This window comes from Fulmarus glacialis, unplaced genomic scaffold (assembly GCF_000690835.1).
Source record: "Fulmarus glacialis isolate BGI_N327 unplaced genomic scaffold, ASM69083v1 scaffold7107, whole genome shotgun sequence".
Classification (NCBI taxonomy): domain Eukaryota; kingdom Metazoa; phylum Chordata; class Aves; order Procellariiformes; family Procellariidae; genus Fulmarus; species Fulmarus glacialis.
Window position 1 is genome coordinate 6545 of NW_009222500.1, and position 22322 is coordinate 28866.

The following is a 22322-nucleotide window of genomic DNA, read 5'->3' on the forward strand; positions in this document are numbered from 1 at the left end:
CCACTTGTTTTCAAAAAAATGGCCTCTATGTTTGGGTTTCTAGTTTAGAGTCACCTTAAAAAGAGAAGTACAGCCTCCAGCTGCTAGTCATCCAGTCTGCAAGGTGGCATGAACATTTCTTCCAAACTCAAGTTTAATTTTTAATCCTTAGATCAACTTCTCTAAGTCTCTTTTAGGGGAAAAAAAAAAAAAAAGACCTACAAACCCCATTTATTTGTAGGAAAAGCACCGCAATTTGGTTTTTGTGGAGAACACAAAGTGCTAAACACATGTGAAGATCCCTGCTTTCTGCAGAAGAACACACCACCATTTGGAAACACTTTTTCTGATCAAGACCACTGCTAATATCTGCTGTGATCTCCTGTATTTTTTTTTAAACTATTGAATTATTTCATGTGCTGTAGCCTACAGTTTCCTCAAACCCGATGTATTCTGTCACAAAGCTGAAAGCAATATTTATAGGCACTATATCTATCTGCTGATTTATTGACCTAAAAGATCCCACTCCAGAGACAGTCACAAAGCCACTTGTTTTCAAAAAAATGGCCTCTATGTTTGGGTTTCTAGTTTAGAGTCACCTTAAAAAGAGAAGTACAGCCTCCAGCTGCTAGTCATCCAGTCTGCAAGGTGGCATGAACATTTCTTCCAAACTCAAGTTTAATTTTTAATCCTTAGATCAACTTCTCTAAGTCTCTTTTAGGGGAAAAAAAAAAAAAAAGACCTACAAACCCCATTTATTTGTAGGAAAAGCACCGCAATTTGGTTTTTGTGGAGAACACAAAGTGCTAAACACATGTGAAGATCCCTGCTTTCTGCAGAAGAACACAACACCATTTGGAAATACCTTTTCCGATCAAGACCACTGCTAATATCTGCTGTGTCCAACACACAGTATTGCCGAGATCCACATCTAACACACACAGTCACACGTTCAACTGTGCCTGTGCCTCAACAAGAGGCACGTCTGCTTGCAGGTTCATTTGGGACACTACTACTCCCCTAAAAGTCCCTCTTTCTCAATTAGCCCATAATTTAGCTTTCATTTATCCGAAGTCCTAGAAAGGAACCCATCAAAAAGCAACAAATAGGAAAATGGGCCCCAACGCTGTACTCACCGGTGTGCTGCTGTCGGAGAAGGTGTTCATGCTGATGGACCTGCTCATCTTGTCTGAGGAGAGGGACGGGGGGGAGGGACTGCGCTTCTCCAGCTGCTCGTGGGGTGGCAGGTCCTGGCGCTGCAGGTACTCACGCCATGCTCGCTGGATACTAAAGCAAACACCAAGGCACAGGGTTTGGCGGGGAATGCAGCAACAAAAAGGATTTAAAATATATATTCTTGACTGAAGAGGTGGTTTTGGTGGTTTTCTCTTTTTTTCTGCACTTTGTTTGCCGATTTGGGTAATGATCACATATAACTACCCCCTGTAGGTCTTACATTAGCCACTACTAATAACTTGAGATATCTGTTAAGTAGAAGCAATTCTTTATTTCAGGTCCTTAAACTTGCAGTGATTTAAATTTGAGACTGTACATAACTCAGCAATTCTTTTACATCTTGCAAACAAAGAAAAAAATGCAATTATCTGTTTAAAAGAATGAACAGCCTTCAAAATCTTATCTTTATATCAGCTTTCAGATTATAATGTAGATACGGTTGGAAGTTCAGAGCCAGACCAGTATCCTTTAAAATCTCCTCTGTCCTGGGTAGCTGGGGACTTAAAACCTCCTCCAAAGCAACATGTGGGGATTGTGGTAGAGCTCTGCTTCCAAACTCTAAACTTTGACCAAGTTTCTAAAATCTGATGTGAAATTCTGTAAAGAAATTCCATTTTCTGTCGAAATTCCATTTTCCCGATGGCGGGGGAGCTGGAGGCCGGGGCGGCTCTCAGCAGGTGGCAGTGCCGGACCGCCTGTGCCTTTCCAAAGGTGCCAGGGAGACCAGTGAGAGATGCTGGGAAGGAAAACTGTGTTTACAATAGTAATGGCATTAACACAAAGTATGTGGGTGTTTGCACACAGCATGATCTGTGCACTCTGCAGGCAAGCGGAGCTAAATTCTGACCTGAGACTCAGCAGTGTTGCCGCAGTGCAATGGGCTAGAACGAGCTCCTTTTAGGATTTTTAAGCAATTGAGGGTTTATTCACGGGGATATCAAGTCAGTAAAACCTTCAGGGTGTCTGTTAATCAGGTAGAGCACCCCGAGCTTCGCTTAAAGCTGTTCTCGGTGGCACAAAGCTCGTGCGGCTCTCCCCGGGCGGCGGAGCGGGGAGCGGCTGGGAGCCGGCACTCCTCCACCCCGCCTGCTCCCGGAGGGCCTGGCACGCTCAGCACCCAGCCTTGCTGCTGGGGTGCTCCCCGGGAGGGGTCCCGTGCCCAAACCCCACCTGGTCCTGCTCCCACCCGTGGTGCCTGCACCCCCGGGGCAGTGCAGGGGGCAACGCTCCTTCCTGAAGGGACCTTACCAGGTACTTTATGGTTCGCACCAAAGGGTCCAGAGACTTTGGCATGGATTTACTTTGTCCTAGGAATACTTTTTTTTTTAACGTTGCCTTTTTAACAGTTGTCATTTCTGCTCCCACATCCACAAGCCAGAAAAACATTGAGTGCCCAGACACGGCTGAAAAGGCATTCGATTACAGACTGGCACGTCCAACTTCTTGGCTCCGCAGGAGGAGGACGAAGCTCGGCACCAGGACACCTACAGCTCCTCGTTGACTGCCTACAGTGCTGCGGGGAAGTCCAGACAGTGGGAAGTGCCTCCTGGCACGCAATTTTTCCGGGTCAGGGAACAACGCTCCCAACACACATGGCATTTTGAACATCCCGAGGTTGAAGAAATCAAATATATGTATTTTGTTATTTTTTTAGAAGAATACCAGATCAGAAACAAACCAGCATTCATTACAGCCTCAGCAGGATAGGTGCCCTTTAAAGCTAGTCAGGTAGGTTAAGTCCTGTGACATTTTCATACAGGAGCTCTAAAATGGACAGCAAAGCTCCCAAATGGGATGCCAATGGAGGAGCTTTCGGTAAATGCATTTTGCTTTAAAAAGTCCCCACATCTTCACACCTTCACATGCATTTACACTTTGCATTGTTTCACTTTCAAGCTTTACTGCATAATATATACAAGTAGTACTTACATATTTATATTTACATGTACTTTCTATTTTAAAGCTCGAGAATATACCAAGGTGAAGTCATAGCTACCCTTCTAGAAAGCTCTCTGAAAATTTATTCTTTCATCTGGCTTATATTTGCATGACTAAAAGACGCTGGCTGGATTTTAATTGGAAACTTCATGTCCTTTTAATATTTTAATATAGCATTAATATTTTAACGTCCTGTATAGCGAGTTAGCTGTAGCTTTTCAACTGAAAGTGAAATTCAATACGTAATGTAGCAACGCATACCACTCTCTGTAAAGCTGTGCCCGATGTCGCAAAATTGCGCCATGAAGTAGTGGGGGGCTTCGGCGTAAAGCTGTTCATATTTTGTGATGCGAGCAGACCACGTTAACCTTCCGCTGCCTGCTGGGAAGTCCAGTGGCACCGGGGCAGCGCAGGGCGGGTGCCAGCTGGATGGAGCTGATGCCTGCACCAGGGCTGGGGGAACAACGCCGGAGCAGGCACCAAGAGGAGTCCTCTGCTCTGATGGACATGTTTTAAGTTAAACATGGGTAAGTTTTAAGTTATATATATTAATATATATATTACCACGTGTATTACAGCGCAGTCAAGCCTTTTAGAATAACTGACCTCATGGTAAACTATACAACATGTGGGAAATGTATTACAAAGGCTATAATTATTGCATTTGGAAGTTGGGAAGTTCGTTACCAGAACACAGTGATGGTTCTCTCTTCCTTCCAGGCGGTGCAGCTAGGTGTCATCTATGTGCCTCGGCTGAGTGCTAGCAACTGCCTCGCTTTCCAACCGAACCCAGCTTTCTTAGAGCCATAGAGCTGTGCTGCACCCCCCAGCCCAGGAACCCCCGTCCCCTCAGACTTCTCCATCTCCACCCCCACGCGAACCCAAGTTCTGCTCCTTGCAGAGGAATCCCGTGAGCCGCCTGAGGAGCTTCAACCAGGCTTCATGTTAGACGTGAAAAATACCACTGAAGAGACTCCTGCTTGCTCTGTACTATACATCCCCCACCGGGATGCTCTCTGTGTATATGAAAAATCTAGCAGATTTTCAAATGTTCTATAGTTTCGCCGAGGAAATGACAAAATAAGTGCAACACTGAAGTTTAACATTTGAAACTCATTTCAAAGAGAATGTTCACGTGCGTAAAGGTAGAGAAGAGCTTAGCTACCTTGCGAAATTGAGGCTTTTTTATACTTAAAGTATAAACCAGAAATCCATGATGGATACAGTCTGGGTTCTGTGGTTCAGGAATCGGACAAACTCAGCTGCGTTTAAAGGCAGAAAAGACATTCTTTGTTACTTACATTTTCACTTTTGATTCCAAGGGCTGTAAGTTGATATGATATTTTTCGATATTATTTTCTTCATCCATGGCAAGCTGAGGGCTATGGAAAAGGAAAAAAAAAAAAAGGGTTTAATGTGTCTCAGCACGACGTTTTTGCAATCACTATGAATTAATTCAGAAATTTTGACAGGAACGTACAAGAGCTGCTCATTATAAGGTATCGCTGTCTTTGGAGGAAGGCATCTGGGTCCTCATCTCCAGCCCCATTTGACTGTTAACCAAAAGCACCAGTCTGGATCCAGCCTGCCTGAGTCCTTGCACTAAACCTTCCAGATGCCACAGCTCCAGAGACAGGCACACCCAGCAAAGAAGCCGCTGCAAATAAAAAACCACTGGCAAATATAATAGATATTCTTGCTAAATTAACTTTCATCCCTGGGGCTACATTTGAAAAGCTGGAGAGTAAAATGGAAAGTAACAATGGTAATGCCGGTAGCAAATGAATTACATCAGCAAGAGCCATACAGGAATATGAAGAAAAAATTCTTTGTAATAAATGATGACCGAGGAATTGATATTGCAAACCGATTGCTTTGAGAAAGCAATTTTAAAATGCTAGAAGACAAAAATCAAACATCTCAGGACGCTGCTTTGGATGGGACTAGCAAAATGAATGACAGGTCTTCGCATGAAAATTTGTAAGATTAGACCCCAACCTGTGGAGTTATTTTGAGACTTTACTGGACACTTAATTACATCATTCAATCAGCAGCAGTTTTCAGAAATTATCCTCCTGTAACTAAAAATAAGAATTATTCATGGGAAAGATGCAAAATCTTGAATATTTAGTATACTACCAAGTGAGAAACATAGTCTACAACAAAGAGACTGTCCCTCAGAAAGGGCTTGTTACCTTATAAAAGCCATTTCACTTTATCACGTGGGAGATATCGTGGAAATCGCACATTTACCTTTGAAGCAAGTCTTTGCCATCATTGACCTGTTCCAAGGTGTGCTGGAGCCTTTTGAGTTCTTCCTACAAGGAGAGAAAAAACATTTCAATGTGCTTATGGGAAGCCCTTGGTTGACATTGGAGATTCCCCCTCAACCTCAAGACGTTGTGAGCCAACCACTAAACAAAACTGTCCCTTGGTAATGTCTACGGGGTTGCTTTCAAATTTAGATATCCAAAATAACTATATAGAAACTAATAAATTTATCAATATATTCAGCACATAAGTTTGAAAGAAAATATCAGACCTACAAAAATAATAGGCAGAGCAAGAGCAAAAGAGGAAAGTATTCTTTCATGTCTTAGGTGTGTGGCTGCTTTGATTTCAGAGGAGATGGTCTTGGTAAGAGGCAAGTGAGCATCAGCTCGTACTTTCAGGCACTTCTCTTTGTTCTGCAATCAAACAGTATTCAGTCTCATAATTAAGAGAGTCACTGGCTGAGATTTACAGCCCGATGTCTTTACCAGGGTATTTGCATCAGATCCTGTTTCAATAGCAGAGATGTCACAAATTTAACTGCAGCTGCATGGCTGGGGTTCCCTGCATCCATGCTAATGTCCCAGGAAAAATCTACCCATGATGTTCAGCACAGAGATATGGCTTAAAAAACCTAAACTGTGTCTGGCTGGCAGGGTTTTATTGTTCAGAAGGGGTGGGAGTTGAGGGGTGGAGGAGAACCTGGTACAATGAAGCGCATGCTCCAGGGAATGCAATTCCTGGGCTCAACTTTCCGTCTCCTCGCAGGGCACAATCCCGCAGATGCCCTGGCATCGCTGGGACATGCACGTGCAGAGGACACATGCCCAGTCTCCTTAAAAGCTGGGCTGACAAGCAAACCCTGAACCCCCCAACTGCATCCCTGTGATGCAATGCAAAGAGCAGCTCCATCCCGAGAGGCAGGGACATGCCTTCAGGTTTGTGTTTATACATCAGCTGCTTGATAATTAAGCAATGCTGGAAAATGAGAAATCTATGCAAAACGCAAAGAAGTTAACTCATGACTTCTTTTAGCTGATTAAGTTGGGAATCAAATGTAAAAGCAAAAGCTACGCAGAGTAAGGAAGGAGGGTAATTTACTTCACACCTACCTTGCATACAGATACAAGATTCCCAGGAAGGCTAAGAACATTAAAAAGGCAAAACAAGGATACTTTCATCTTGTATATCTTATCTGACCTGGGGATGAATCAAAGATTTTTTGTTTGCGCTAAGCCTGTTGCAACCTTCAGGAGCACAACCGATCAGCCAGCTCTACCTTCTGCTTTCCCAAATAAAGCCAATTTTGTGAAACAGAGAAATTTTATGCAGCACTTTTTAATCCTGTACAAGATTCTACCCTGTTTGACATGAAACAAGATCACAGTTGGTAGCCGATTTACTCCTAATACAGCTTTCATTTCTTCCCAGCCTTGGAAGGACTATTACTGCAAAACACGCTTTACGCGTAAGCTAGATTTGCCAGGACGACAAGCTAGGTGTTCCCCAGCCCTTGCCCCGGTCTTGCCCCTCTGGTCTCTAATCGTAGCACCGTTCTGTGGACACGCCGCAGCTGATAAAGCTCTGCGCGTGATTCGGGATGCCTGGCTGCTGCCTACCGCTCATCAGCCGTCAGAAATAACCCAGTCGTGAAACTTCTTTTCATTTTTGCCTTCCTTTTTTTTGGGGGGCCTGTTCTGAGGAACATCCTTTTCTGGCATATTAAAAACAAGCAACTTTCAAAATTGTTTTCTTTGAAGCACAGTTCAGTTCAGAAGATAACCTTTTCTTCTCCCATATTATTCCACTGGTCATTTTTCCAGCGTATCCCAGAGCTACGTACAGTAATTTAGAATGGGAAAACAATTTGCAATTGACTTTATATATAGCTCTGGGCGACAAAACCTGCTTGCCTTACATAAATCATTTCTTGTGTTTGACATCATTTTCTATTAACCTCAGGGTGAAGACCGAACAAAAAAAAAGTGAAAACCAAAATTGGTTGTGACATTTTTGACTATTCAGTCTTTAAATTAAACATCACCGGACAGTCTTTATAAAAGCCGTAATATAAGGCAACTACAGACGGGGCATAGCAATGTTTGCATAATTGGGAAGAGAAGGAGACATAAAATCTATACTAATTTCAGTTTTGCGTCATTAACCATGAAGTATTGATTATTGCTCCTTGCAACAAAATTTATGAAGTTAGCTATGCTGCTGTGCCCACAGAAAGCGATTCGGCTGCTTTGCCCTCAGCCCCCGGTGCGGTAGCTGATGGGTGGCAGTGACAGTGGGTGCTGCTCTTCCAACCCACAGCCGTAGGAGATGCATCTCCCAGGTTACACCAGGAGTGACCCAGCTGCAAACTCGAACTTCAGAAAATTAAATTGGAAGAGATCCATACTTCTGCTGGAATCCACGATGAATTATGATGCCTCTATAAACCTTGTTATAATGTAAACATATTGGAAAATTTACTGCAGCTTTCATTTTCCTACTTCAGTTGAAAACAGACATGAATAGCAATCGGGTAGCTACAGAAACTTATAGATACCTAAGGAAGAAAAAGCAATGAAACCTTGAAGTGCAAGACCGGTGTTAAGAGCAAACTAAAGTGTCTTTTTCTAGCCTTTAACGTGTACATTCTGTTTACGCATTAATTCTTTTTCAGCCTGTAAATCTGTACTTTTAGGCCATTGCAATGACTTAATGATTGCCAGGAAGCCCTGTAACCTTACGGGACAGAAAAGGCCAAGGGGCTCAGGTCTATAGACTCTCACCAGGGAGAAGCCCGCGTAAAAGCCCCATTTTAAGCCGCAGTGAGCTGGCTCCCAGCACAGTCTGCACGCTATAAAAGCCTGGCTTGGTTTTGCTGTCAATATTCAGTTAGAGCAAAAAGATTCTGCGTCCCTCTGCCTTTTTCCCTGCAAATCAGCTGTGTTTGGCTCCACGCAGCCCAAGGACAGGCTGTCTTCATGCACATCCAGTGCAATGATTTAGCAACCTCACCCAGCTGCCTTCAGCAGTTTTCAGGGTCTTTTTGTAACGGAGGGACCCAGAGGTTGCCATAGACTTTGGTCCCTGTTTGGGCTCACACAGAAATGTCACCTCTCGTTTGACCAGCTGTGGAGATGGCGGCAGCCAGCAGATATGGGGTCACCGAGGCAGGCTCAGACACAGAGGAGCAGAAATCTAAACCAATATAAATGCACTAGTCCCTAAATGCATTTTGAAGAAGTCTGTTTCAAAAAACAGTTATTCGTGCAGATTCTAAGGAAAGAAAAAAGAACTCTGCAGACGTTAAATCATACCTCGATAAACATCTACCTCCAGTAGCAGGCAGTGATTCTTTTTTGTAGCTGTACCCAAAAATAACCATTCAGGTCAGTGGAGCTATTTATACCCTTGCGTTTAGACTAGCACAGAGAAATCAGGGCAGAGGCCACATATTAAAAAATAATTTTCAAAATCCTTTTTGGACATGTGTGCTACTGTTTGAGTATCTCTGCCTAAGAGGTCTGTCGATCGGTGTCAAGTGAACATACAACAGTGCTTCCCAAGAGGTCAGGGAGATGGAGACTGGAAGAGAAAGCTTCGATTTCCGTAGAACCACAGCCCAAAAATAGCAGTAAAATAGGTTTGTTTTTCCATTTTGGAATTATGAGTGAGTGTAACAGTTATTCAAACATCCCAGCTTTGGGTAGTTCTCTATTTCATTGATGCTCTTAGAAATTTTAACCGAGATTTTGTTGAATGGTGATTTTCTATTATGCAGGAAAACTTGCACTTATGTGTGTTTCTTCCTCCCCTTGCAAGTCGCTTGATGAAACACCACGGTGCCGGTCTGAGATCCTCCTCTTCTGGCATGGAAAGTCCACAGTGACCGGAGACACCCTGCATGGGAGTGGCACGGTTGCTCTTGCCCCGTTGGAGCAGGGTGCTGGAGAGGGGCTGGAGCACCAGCCCTGCCCACCCGGGTGAGAGGTGGCAGAGCAGAGCGCAGCCCAGCCGCGGCTTGAAGGCAAACTATGTCTCAGCAGCCTGCCGGTGCTACGCAGGGAGGGCGTTAGCGCCGACAGCTTTAATTTGGAAATAGCAATAACGATCACCGGAGCCTTCACAGCCGCTCTTGCCAGCGAACGCGTTAGCCCACCTCATCATTTCGGAGCTGCTGCGGTTAAAGACAAACGTGTGATGACTTCTCCGTGGCACTGACGCGGGCATGTGCAAAAGCGACCGCTCCTTTCCCAGCCTCTGGAGCGGTGGCACAGCGAGGGCGAGCGCAGCTGAGGGCAGCCTGAAGCCAGGAACACTGCGGTGCCTGCTGCTGTTAAGACCAGAAGCCGTGCAGGATCCCTCCCCTGACCAAAGCCACCTGATGCCTCTTTTTGTCACCTATTAGGAAGCCAATTTCTAGGCTTAAACATTCTCACCTCCTGCCATTTTCCAACCCTGTGGTCGTCAGAGGTGGCTATAAGGTAAGGAAGCTCTCCCTGCTGCTGCTCGCCTCTCGCGGTCCGTCGCGCCGGGCTGGGGACAGCACACGCAGTGCTAAGCCACCTTCAGCACCAGCTCTGATCCACGTGCCGTTCGTATCCCAGCACAGAGGCAGCAGCCTCAGCTGCTTTTCCAACACCCCAGCTGCTTTTGGCTACTGGAAACAGGCCGTTGCCGATGCCCTTCTGAGCTGCTTACACCCAGGTCTGCTGCTATCTGTGTTTTTAAGACTTTGTTTCCCATCTAACAAAGAATTCCCCCCACCTCCTATTTGTGTCCATGAAGCATCTTGGGTTTTATTAATTTTGTATTTTTCCTTTTTTCATTTTATTCATTTTCATTTATATTTTGCCCGGTTTTCTCAGGGAAGACCATGGCCCCCGTGTTAAATGAAGTAGAGTCCGTGTTTCAGCCTGACAAGGCCTGTCAAGCAGTGTGTTAATTAAGCCTCTTAGGATACAATGAGTCTGAAGAGGATAGAAAGATGAGGATCCTTTGCAGTGAACGCTTTTGCTCATTACTATTTTGGGCACCCATTCATGCCGGCACGGAGGGCCTGCTCCCGTGGGAAACACACTGGATTACCCAAGCAGCCCCCTAAAGCTCTTCTTCCCTCTCGGTACACAAGAAGGGAGTTGTCCCTGAAGCAGCATCTCTGGTGGCACCACATCAGAGGCACAAGGAGCCCCAGTTTGGGCAGACATGAGACCATCTGCAATAATTCCCATTTTAGGGATGTGTAGAGTGTTCTGCGTCCCATTTTGGGGTTGGAAAATAAAAGCTAATGTGACGCCCTGAATATGCTGAGGATCTGGTAAAGTTGATAATTAAATGTCAGATGGTGACAACTGCTTCATATCTTGGAACAAAAAGACACATGAGATGATAGTGCCTTTTGTATACTGCGGGTGGGAGGGGGAAGGTCCTATTTTATTTGCTCTGGCAACCCAACAGGGACCTTGAGCACTTCAGCTATGAACGTTCAAGAACAGCACGTTAACTGCACAAGAGTAACGTAGCTACAGGGGCTCTGTGATCCCCAGCTGTCAGAACGACCTGCCGGATCGCTTTAAAAAAGTGTGCTGTCAACAGAGTTTAGATAGCACCTCAACCTACTTAAACAAGTTTCACATTCAGATTTAGAAACAAAATATGAATTAGTCTCGCTGAAGGGAGTTAGTTACTGCAGGGAGACACGGCACGGTCATTCAGGTCGGATCCTGTATCCTGGCCTGTCACCGACCTCCGACGGCACCTTAGGTCTTCCCACCTCCGTCTTGTGTACATCTTGTCCACTTAGGTCACAATATTTTAGGGAAGGGAACAGCTCTTATTTTTCGCTTGTGCATCGGGGCTCTGATCTTGATTGGTTAAAATAGAATGCGGTTATCAACCGCTAATTAATAGCAAACAATTTCAGACTCTCTTCCATTGTTCTTCCATCAAATCCTGCCTTCCATGGCTCACCTTCGCTGCAGGGCGACCACAGCCCCTCTGCTACAAACGTTGCTCCTGGTGAGCGCGGGTCTGTGCAGGCTCTGTCCATGCACTCGTCTTTCCAAACAAGCCAAAGAAGTTGTCAACCAAAGCCTGAGGACTGCTCAAGGAAAGGAAGCGTCACACTGGACAGAAAATGAGGCCAAGAGTAGGAAACAAAGGGCAACTGGAACGTTTCAGGCTGGAAAGAGGTCACCACTAATTAAAGTGTCACTGGGATGAGCATTAAGCATCACGGCTGTTCAGCACAACGAGCGTGCGCTGGTGCTGCAGCAAGGTTTCCGAGGATCTGGCTGGTGAATGGAGCACGTATGGGAAGAGTAGCCGTTAGGCAATGGAGTCCCACGGTTTGTTGCTCACGTTTCCGTTATTCTAGTTACTTAGGAGATACTTCACTCAATATGCATTTTCTTAGTTTATTGAGAATCAAGTTGTGCTTGTAGAGCCCAATTTAGGGGTTAAATTGCTACAATTTAGGTTTTTCTCTGAAAAGAAGGACCACATTGCTTTCCACTGTTCTCCAGCACAGGCCAACTCTCAGGGAATTTTTTCAAAAAGAGGTTTCCTGTAAGTTTACCAGCTAATATCTTTACAGAATACAGTCTAATTTTCCAAAGGTCCCTTAGGTCCTCCTTACAACGCAACTCGGTGGACAAGTCTTTTGTGGTTTCTTACTTGCTCAGTTTGGTGTGTTTAGAAATCTGTTGTACCATTGTTTTTTTCTGTTGTAGCATCAGGTTTTTTTCCCCATCCTTCACATTTAGCACGTATCTATAATGTCCCCACACATAGAGCAGTGGAGCATCACTTGCAATGCTAGCACTGAGAAGTGCCTTCTGGCTAAGGGACTTCTTGTCCAAGCACTCTGAAACCTCTGTGCTGATTTGCACTGCTTTCAGATTGACTTCTGAGGCTTACCGCGGGAGTTCAGGATGGAGCTAGGGGTGCGAGTTCGGGATCATTTGAATCAGGCTTTCCTGTAACACTGTCCCGCAGAGAAAAAAAAACATTGCAACAGAAATACTCCAGCGCTTGTGATAGTTTTTAGATTGCTTTCTGCTTTTTTGCACCCTGGGCTGTTCAGCACATGGTGTGACCCACCACCACAACTGGTAGCTGAGTCCCTCACCCTGCTCCTGCCCGCTCACCCGGCAGAGCACAGCCCCACCACCCGCCCGGGGCTGGCTTGGCTTTCAGAAGCTGGGACTCAACGGTGGGTTGTAGGTACATCCCTCAGTCCCTTCACTGAACATCTAACGAGGCAGAGAAGGAAAAGGTTTATCAGAGCAGTGCGTTTGCTGTTCTGCCAAAGGTAAACTCCTCGCTGCATTGTTTCTCAGAGTTTTACTCATTACTGTTCAAAATTCCCAGGGGATGCGCTTTCTTCCAATTTCACAGGACACTTTCATCACTTAATAGATGAATGGGTAATATTTTAATTCTCTTCATGTAAAGCCCTTCCTCCCTTTTTATACCCTATGGTCATAATATCTAATAGTTTCTCTTCCCAGTCTTGTAAATCATGACATTGCTCTCTCCTCACTCATCATTTAATCAAAATAGGACTCAATACAAAACTTCATTGACTAAGTGTAAACCCAGCATAGGGAACAAAAGCAGAAAGTCTTGGCCTTCATATAGTTGAACCGAGCTTGTGCCTAATCCCTTTGCTACGATCCTGGCTACGTAAGGATGCCCAGGACAGCGGATATATTAATTCCTCTCATAAGCGGGTGTAAACGGCCAGAGGGGAAATGCAGCAATGCTGGTGATATCTCCCATGGGACGGGAGCACTTACAGGATGACCTGTTGAGCTCTTCTCCACTTTCCATGATACCAATAAATTTTTCTTTTCGTTCTTTCAGCTCTGCCCTCAGGAAGAGTAATCTATTGCACCATGGCTACAGAACATTATTTCATAGTTACAACAGCTCTGGAAACCTTGCACAAGGATGAATACCATTAAAAAGCCAAGTTAGATTCCTTTTAAAAAGCCTCTTCTTCCTGATGCTGTCACTGTGGTCAGGGCTTTCAACAGCACTGCTTCTGCCTCAAAATACACAAGCTTTTAACTTTTGCCAAGGGAACCAACTAGAGAGAATGAAGCCTGTTGACATCTTGGCTTTTCTGTTGCCAAAGTGCTTCTGAAACTACAGGAAGTCTGAGCACCGAGGAAAAGGTCTGGAACAACACGAGTGCTATAGGAGACTCAGCAAAGAAAGCATTTCATAGGTTACGGTTCAAGGGAAAAAGAAAAAGAAAGAAATATATACACACACACACATATATACACACACTGGGATTCAAGTCCATGGCAAGAAAGCCAATTTCTCACTGAAGTCCGGAAATTTTTGGAGTCAGATATGACAGCTACCCTACAAGTGGCAGCAGGCACTAAATCATTCACTTATGGGATGAGGAGATGCTATAACCATATCTCGGACTTTAATACCATTTGTATGGGACCTGATGTGACAGTGCAAAACCTGGTGTAAATCACCACAGCTTCACCGAAGCGGAGAACGTGTGTTACATGTTGTCCATTATACGTTGCCTTTACTACAGCGACAACCTGCACCAGAGCTAGAGCTGATCAAGACAGCAGCCAACGTGCTGTAGGAAACACTGATTTTTTTCAAAAGCAAGTTTCCATTTGGAACAAAACCCAACAATTTCGACACAGCAAATGCCACCACACCCACTGTTAGAGCAACCAGCCTTCCCTGCAAGTCCTGGATAGCACAAGGCAGCCCCAAAATCCCAACAGGGCATGTCCAGTGCTGGAAGAACCATGGAGGCAACGGGTCCAAAGCTCACCAGGGCTGAGCACCTGTAAACACTGCACTGCACAGAGGGCAGCAAAGCCTAACAACAACATGGTTCAGAAGAAATGAAGCTTTCCAACCTAGTATTGGTTCATGCGGAATGGTACTTTAATCTTCAAGAAATGAAAGTAAATGGCAACCCTAGTGTTGCGGTTTGCTTTACGGCACAAAAGCTGCACCTTGGAGAGAACAGCATTGGCCAAATTTCATGGGGAATAGGTGAATGGTTTTATGGAGAAGAGACATGTCTGTCCTTAAGTGTCACCAACAGTCCAAGTTTCTTTATCTTTACCATTACTGTACCCTTTCTCTGAAGGGCTGCAGAAAAGACACCAGTGTTTTGGACTAACGGTGACTTTACGAAGAACACAAATCTGCACCCGACCCACTCTGTTGGAAGAAACCCACAGCCTCCATCTCCCTCTGAGGTTTTCATTGCAAATTACAGTTGAGCCCAGCTAAATTTTGAGAGAAACATGATGAGATTGCAACAAGCCAAGTGTGGATTTCAGCATGCCAGGAAGGGGAAAGCAGGGGGAAAATCTGACATGACAGATCCATCTTCTGAACTCCCAGTGGAGTTTTTTTCCCCCAGAAAAAGTAAGCAGCTCTTTTTATAGCTCGTGAGCCTATTACTTCTAATGACAACAACAGATGACTGTTTTAAAACTGAAAAGAAATATATTAATCCAATTTTCAGCTTTTCAGCATGTGGTACTGTCTACTAATTTTCACAGAAGAGAAGACTGATGAACTAGTTTAGGAATCAGAAGGTTACTGTAAAAAAAATAAAAATCACACATCTATTACAGAAGTGCTTTTCTACACTTCTCGCATTTCTGAAAGTCCCATTTAGGCCAAGCAGTACGTATTTGGTCCATAACCGACAGGGTTGCTTCTGGGAAAGCATGCACAAATATCTGTTACGTTGCTCTGTAGCAGCACTTACAAAGCGGTCCCCAAAGCCATCAACATCACAGCGACTGCCTTTGCTTGGACACTGCACCTGCAGGATTTAATGCCAGGACGCTTTGCTCTCCAACACTGCCGCAGGGGAATAGCCATCCCTGGGCAGGACAGGCGTCCCCGTGCCAGGGCGGTGACGACAGAGGTGAGGCAGAAGCATTAAGCAGCTCCGAGCCACGATGGACATGCATGGAGGAGGCTGCCAGGGAAGATGGCCCCGGCACAGCCTGGCTCATCAAGCCTTTCCATGCCGTGTAGCTGCTTTTTACATGGCACCTTTGTCCTCAGCCACAGCACCAAGGAGCGACGCTGGCTCCCAAAAGGTGCCACCAGTTCCCAGCCAGCCTGAACACACAGGCCACTGGGTTTTGCTCCTGTTTTCAGGTGTTTGAGACATTGTCACTAACATGGTCCCTTCTCCTGCAAGACACACGAGTGAGAGGTGCCAGCACAGTCAGCAGCCACATGAAATCCCTGGTCGAGGACGCTGGAGAAGAGCAGCTGCATCTACAGATTTCAGGTTCATGGAGGAATATGTGCATTCACAGAAACAGTATTTTCTCTGTTATGATGAACTACAGACCGAGCAGTTTTGATTAGGGTCTTAATCTTTATGTATATTGTAATTTCCACCAAACAGTCTTGTGTTTGTCTTCAACATGAGAAATAGCTTTTCCATGCTGATAATAATGAAACTACTCACTCATTCTGATGCTTATAACTATGCAAGCGCACCGAGAAACCAGCAATCCACTTATTAATGTGCCAGCCGAGCTGCACTTGCTAGAGACAGTAAGCACAAGTTATGTCAGTCTCCATCCCTGCGCTACCTTCCTTCCCATCTCCACCATCTCGTGATCATGCAATATGATATTTTCTAATACAAGTGGAAAATATTTTATATTTAGCAGCCAGCAACTGCGCAGCCATAAAGACCATTACAGCTGCAGAAACAGAGAAACAGTCCTCCAAAGTCAAATCCCTCCAGCAGGACAGCACCCTGCCTCCCAGCCTAGCCAACGTCCCTCGTCATCCACTCCAGGCCTTACATCCCAGAAGTTCAGCAGTAACAAAGGACTTGCATTTTTCTGTGCAGATCTAACTTCTTAAAGCTTCCTCGGCGCTCTCAAGAAGTCAATCTGCATCATATCCATTTTCAGGATGGGTATATTTATGCTAAGAGGCATGCACAGGCCAATTAAATCAGTAAGGAGATCAGCAAAAGGGCTACCCAGGCTAAAGCAAATGCCATGGCCCTTGCTTGGATCCCAGCACTGATAGCGTTTTAGGATTGAGCTAGGAGCACCTACATCCATAGAGCATGACTGCCTTGCCAGAGCTGAGCTGTAAGGCAGGCAGCCAACACGGGCTCCCGATCAGCTACTGCTCTTGCACAAGCAAACAGCTCCAACTAATCACCTCTCACAAAACTCATTAGTTTAACTTAGCAGGGATTTTTTTTTTCTTTTCTCTTCTCTTCAGTCCCCAGCTTGCTGTATGCAAACTGGATAGCAGATTTATCAAGGTAGGGACCCCGTGTTGGCAGAACGGTCACCACGTGTATGAGGCTTCATATACACAGAGCACCTAAGTGATTTTTTTTTTAAGCTTCTTCAAAAAGAGACTGTTTATGCCCCGGCATTTCACCCCAATGCAATCAGAAACAGCCACAGTGCAACTTAAGAGGGGGATCACAGCAGAAATTCCTCTAACTTTTGTGGCACTGCTGGGGACTACTATAAAATGGTACTGAGCTAATTAGACAAGTCATAAAGATGTTCCCTTGGCAATCTCACAGGTGAAATAATCTAATCTTCTACACCCTGCCTTCATCTCTTGATAAGAGTCATTAACACAATTGTAGTCCCTTTATAAAGTGCATATAATTTACAATCGCATTAAAAAGATGGCCACAGATTAATCTCAGAGGCAAATTACGAAACTATTCAGTTGTGTTTTTAGCACATTAGCTACAGCTATATGAATCCTGGAGAAAAAAATGATCACAGAACATAGCAGGTTTCAGAGCAAATATACCCATCAGAACCCACCTATCTAATTTTCTGCATAAAAATTAAATATAATTGCAAATTGTGGGATACTCTGTTCAGCAGCTGAGCAACATGCGGACTTCTTTCTTTTGTGAATAGCAAGAGAAAAACAAGTACTGAAAGTCTACAAAGTTATTTCATTTAAAAAGCTAGGATTTAGTTACTTCACAGCTTATGCTGCTATTCAGTATTCAAGTTATTTATTAGGTAATTTGAGGTGCTGGAGGATGCTAAGCGTTGGGTGTTTCAACAGAGCGGAAAGAGAAACTTGTAAAAATATAATGAAACAGATGGTTGCTGCTTTTCTGTATTTATGCTTCTTAGCATCAACTTTTAAAATCCAGCATGTAGAAGCTTCGATACTATCTACTTCTTCCAATACTTCCAAGCTTCCAACGCTACCTTCAGGAAGCTCACTTTCACCCAGGAAAGTGGTTAGGAGATTGTTTCAAAAAAGCAGCAGAATACCCCAGCTTTGTCTGGGCTTCTCCAAAAGCTACACAGCTCCTAAACAAAATGCTTGGGGTAGACTCCAAATGCACAAATACTGTGAAACATCTCCCACAACAGAGCCATGGTCCTGCCTGGAATCTTAGGACGGAAACAGCTCAGCTGTGATTTTTCACAGGAAACAAGAAAAAGCACTCAGATCCTATCACTTTTCAACAAAATGTAGGCATCTGAGCACTTTGGAGATTAGAAAACAGGATTTTCAGAGTTTACCATTATTGAACTTCCCAATGTAAAAGGCCTCTCGTTCTTGTGTTTCCAGTCCCTTCTCATCCTTCAGCAGCACTTTACCTCTCCATCTGTTTTTTTATCTTTCACAAACAATAAACTAGCCAGCCAATTTAAGACATCACAAAACTGGGCAGCAAATATTTCTAGTTTGCAAAAGAAACCCCCTCATATTTCTGCTCCAGCTGTAGGGAGGCTTGAAAACAGCTAAAAACGATGGCACTTCCCAACAAACGTCTTTTAGGAGGAAGCCCAAGGAGCCTGTGCCGTGTAGGAAGCAAAGGCTGTGTTTCCAAGCTTTTACGAGAAGGTGGGCATCACTGAGAGTCGGAGCATGAAAACAGCCTGTCCGTGCTGGAGTCTTGGGAGGAAGAGGAAGGGACTGGCTATGGCCACCACGGACCAGGGCAGACGGAGCAGAGGCAGGCGGTGGTGACGGGCAGAAGTGGCCAACTCCTTTCAAAATCTAGGCTTGAATCCCTCCTCAGGGTTGTCTGACATTAGCAAGATGCCTGCAACTCTGAAAACATTTAATGACAAGCACATGCAGGGGTCACCTCGCTAACCTGGAGAGAAATAACACTCCCAAGCTTTACGTTATAGGCGAAGTGACAGCAACTGCTGATGTAAAGGAGGAGGGACCTATGGCAGGATCTGCTAGGTTCAGAGGTTGCTCTTGTTTGAGCTCCTGAGGAGTTAAATCTAATTTCTCATATGCTGCAGATATCTAAAAAGATGTTTTAATTGAAGGCAGTTGCTTAGCAACTGCATCCCGTGTGCTGCAGCGATGCTTTTCACCTGGAGCAGATAAACATCAGGATGGCACTTCACAAATCTGATTAGCAGCAATGAAATAGCTGGCTACAGTGAGCTGCAAGTGCTTTTCCAGAAGTTATGCTTCTAACCTGATACCCATCAGCAGGGAAAACCCAACGAAACTCATTTGCAGGTTAGAAGAGCTCTCTCCTCCTCTTGCCCAGCAAACCTTTCGGTCTGCTTCTCACAACCAGAGCTTATCAAGAGGGAGATAGCATTGACGGGATTTTTCTTACTTGAAAGATTTCACTGCAGTTGAACGCATAATGATAAAATACTAGAGTACTTGCAATCATGCACAGATGTTTTTCTGAGCAGGCCTATGATTTTTTTGAAAAGCATGAGAAAAAGCACATTTCCAGACCACAGAGAAAAAGATTTCCTCATAACTTTTGTAACTGGACATTACTATTCAAAGACTGCTACTATACTAGCCTTTACAAGCTGTTTAAGAGATGATTATTGGTGCTACTACTACGTTTCTAACAAAGAATATTAAGCACTTGAATAGCTCACATTCAACACCTTTGCATTATGATGTTAGTGTAAATGTTAACATTTACACATTACTTCTGTCATGTTCAGTGATCTGCTATGTCGGGGTCTAATACATGGTGACCAATTAAGCATTTAAGATTCAGAAAAGATCCGTATACATTTTCCGATCCATTGCAAGTCAGCTACGTGTCCCAGCCACGACCAGAATGACCAGAACGCAATTTGCCAAGTAAAGGCTCTTCTTGCCTTTATTAGGTTCCAAAAACCCTAATACCAAATGCAGAATAACAGGCTACGAGTCCCCAGAGAACTGTCTATTTGAATGCTCAGAGGCATGTGCGAGACTCACTTCTCAGGTCTCCAGATACCTCCAGAGGTTGTTCACCAGCAGCACTCCAGCTTACGGCATGGGGAGCAGCCTGGCTTGGTACCACGGGCCCAAGGGGTGGCAAAGGGGGCTGGAGAGAGCTTGTAATCCAGACAGCTGGACTGAGGAGCAGGGGACTTTTTTCATCAGCCTTGACATGTCAAATACAAAACCAATTGCAAAAAGAGCACCCAGGAAGATGAATCGTTCCTAGAAAGATGCAGAAGAACTATGCCCTGGGCAAGCCCCAGAAGAAGGTATGCTGAGAGGGTTTTCAAGGCAAGTTTAACCTACCCTGCTTGGTTGGAACATCTAACCACCACAAAGGTCCCAGTTCAAAAAAAAACCCTTCTGCTCCAGCTGGTACTTGAGCATCTGCTTAGATTTTTCATGTTAAATAAGACTTTTAGAAAAGCATGTTAATTTGCTGTCTAGGACTAGGATGAACTTCAGCATGTGGTAGAAGTCTTTCTCAGTGTTACACATACCAAGCTTCAGCCTTCGCTGTGAGAGGTAAAGCCTCTCCCAGGGTGAGTCACACAGACCTTCAGCTGGTGATGCAGGAGAGGGCTACAAAATGTGCTTTCTCTTGGCAAGTACTCTTGAGACTGCCTTTGATGTAGCATCTCCATATCACAGCACAACTATCAGGATACACAGCAGGGCTCTGTCACGTCTTCCAATATCACTCCGAAGTATTGAACCAAGGATACCCTTATTGGAGCTTGGCTGCAGTTACTGAGCTGTTTACTGAAGTCCAGATTCTGGAGGACTGTTACTACAACGTAGCCAAAGTACTAATTAGCCTGGACCATAGAGAATTTGTCCCAAACATATTCTTTATCTGCAGGATGAATCACGTTGAATCATTGGTTGTGAACCACATGAATCAATTAAACTATAAACCAGAGTTTCCTCTTTTCCATTTAATCTTCTGTAATCTCTTAGATAACTCTCCATTCTTTGTTATTATTCCTTGGTTTAGATCTTCATTCTTGTCTCAACAACTGGCAGAGCTAATAAACAGTTGAAAATTGAGAGACAGGACAGTTTTCTATATGCCTGACATGAGGCAAGTGAAGCACAGAGGAGTAGCTTAAGCTGGTTGCCAGTTTTGAATGCTGCTCATCTCATGACAATAAGGTCGTAATGCTTTACATAAGGATGCTACTATTTGGTGGTTAAAAGGAAGTTAAAGTAATATTTGGAAAATTCTCTCCTGCTGCTGAGGAGAAAATGAAGATAGCCAAAGGAAATTCTAAAAAAACTCAAAAATACAACCCTCATAGAGCTGCCTTGGTTTTGACCAGAATATTGCTAGCAAGGTATTCGGACACTGACATTTTCAGTTTTATTTAGAAAAACGAGAAGAAAGTCATCCACCTAAGACAGAAGCAAAATTTTAAGCCTTATGTAGTCATCCTGCCCAGACAGCTAGACTGAAAATATGTCCTTCTAATTATAAAGAGAGCAATCAACACCTGTATTTCAGGATCTAAGGAGCTCCAATAGGGACAAGAAGATGTTCCTTCTTCTCTTTGCCTTCCTCAGAGTTGATAAGCCGTGGGCAGGGGTAGGAAAGTTAAACCTCTGCACTTCCCTGGAGCTTCACAAGTTTCTTGTGGGGAGGTTGAAGGCGTGATGTGATGCCCTGGTTGGACCCATGGCAACGTCTAGGTTACCAAGTAGTGGGATGGAGCAGGAGCAGATCTGCATGGCAAAACCAACCGTCTGAGCAGCAGTTGGGGATATCAACAGCCTGGTCCCAGGGCCAAACACCCATCGGTGGCTCTCAGCTTAGCTCCAACCACGACAAATACGGTTTGTGCAGTGTGAGATGTTCTGAGTCCAAGTACTGTAAGGGAGGGCAATCAGGAAATTTGTTTCAAAGACACTCTCCTGATCCAAACTAAAATGCTAATATAGAGGCACTGGTGTCAACCTCATGTCCTGTTAGTCTTACGTAGGTCTGGAGCATTAGGATGCAGAAGATTCATAAAACCAACACGTAGCGTTTGGAGCTAAAATAATAAATACTTTTTCCTTGGTGGTAGCACTCCAAAGTCAAAGCAGAACCACGCTTTATTTCCAAGGTTTATTAGCTCTTCAGTTATTACATTCCCTTGTTTCCTTGGCTCACCCTCCCACCAGCTGCCTTATTTGCTGTATGAAAGCCTCAGTATTAACCACAATACAGGTTCTTAATGTTTAATGTGTGGCTGATAAAATCCTGCAGCATCCAGCAGAGCCTTTGAATAAAGGGCACCCTATAAAAAACTTAAATGCAAACAAAAAAGCAGCATGTGAAACCATATGATAGAAGCTGGTCGCATTCAATCTCTGAAAGCAAAGAGCTACAGTTTATATGAATAATTCAAAAACAGCCTCAGACAAATGATCCCAGGTCTATAAGGAAATGGTAAAACCTCTAGAGTCTGCAGCTCTTTTTATTACAGCCTGGTTCGTGCTGAATGCTGTTTTCTCTGGGGTTATTTTTTACTCTTTTTTTTTTATATATGTATATAAAAACGAACAGTCAGATAGAATGTTCAGATAACATGTACAGCAGACCCCAGAGAAATATTTTAATTTTATATTCATTTCTGACTTGTAAATTATTCATTAACATGGATCATGCA

General features: G+C 44.3%; 1 protein-coding gene across 1 annotated transcript; it reads right to left on the bottom strand.

Moving 5' to 3' along the window:
* Nucleotides 1-1115: 1115 nt before the first annotated feature.
* On the bottom strand, nt 1116-5471 carry IQCJ (IQ motif containing J; the record flags this gene model as incomplete). The annotated part of the gene is made up of 3 exons (XM_009581457.1): nt 1116-1266; nt 4455-4535; nt 5407-5471. Coding segments are annotated over 3 exons (297 nt in total), but the record flags the coding sequence as incomplete, so codon positions are not given.
* Between the last annotated feature and the right edge of the window lie 16851 nt (nt 5472-22322).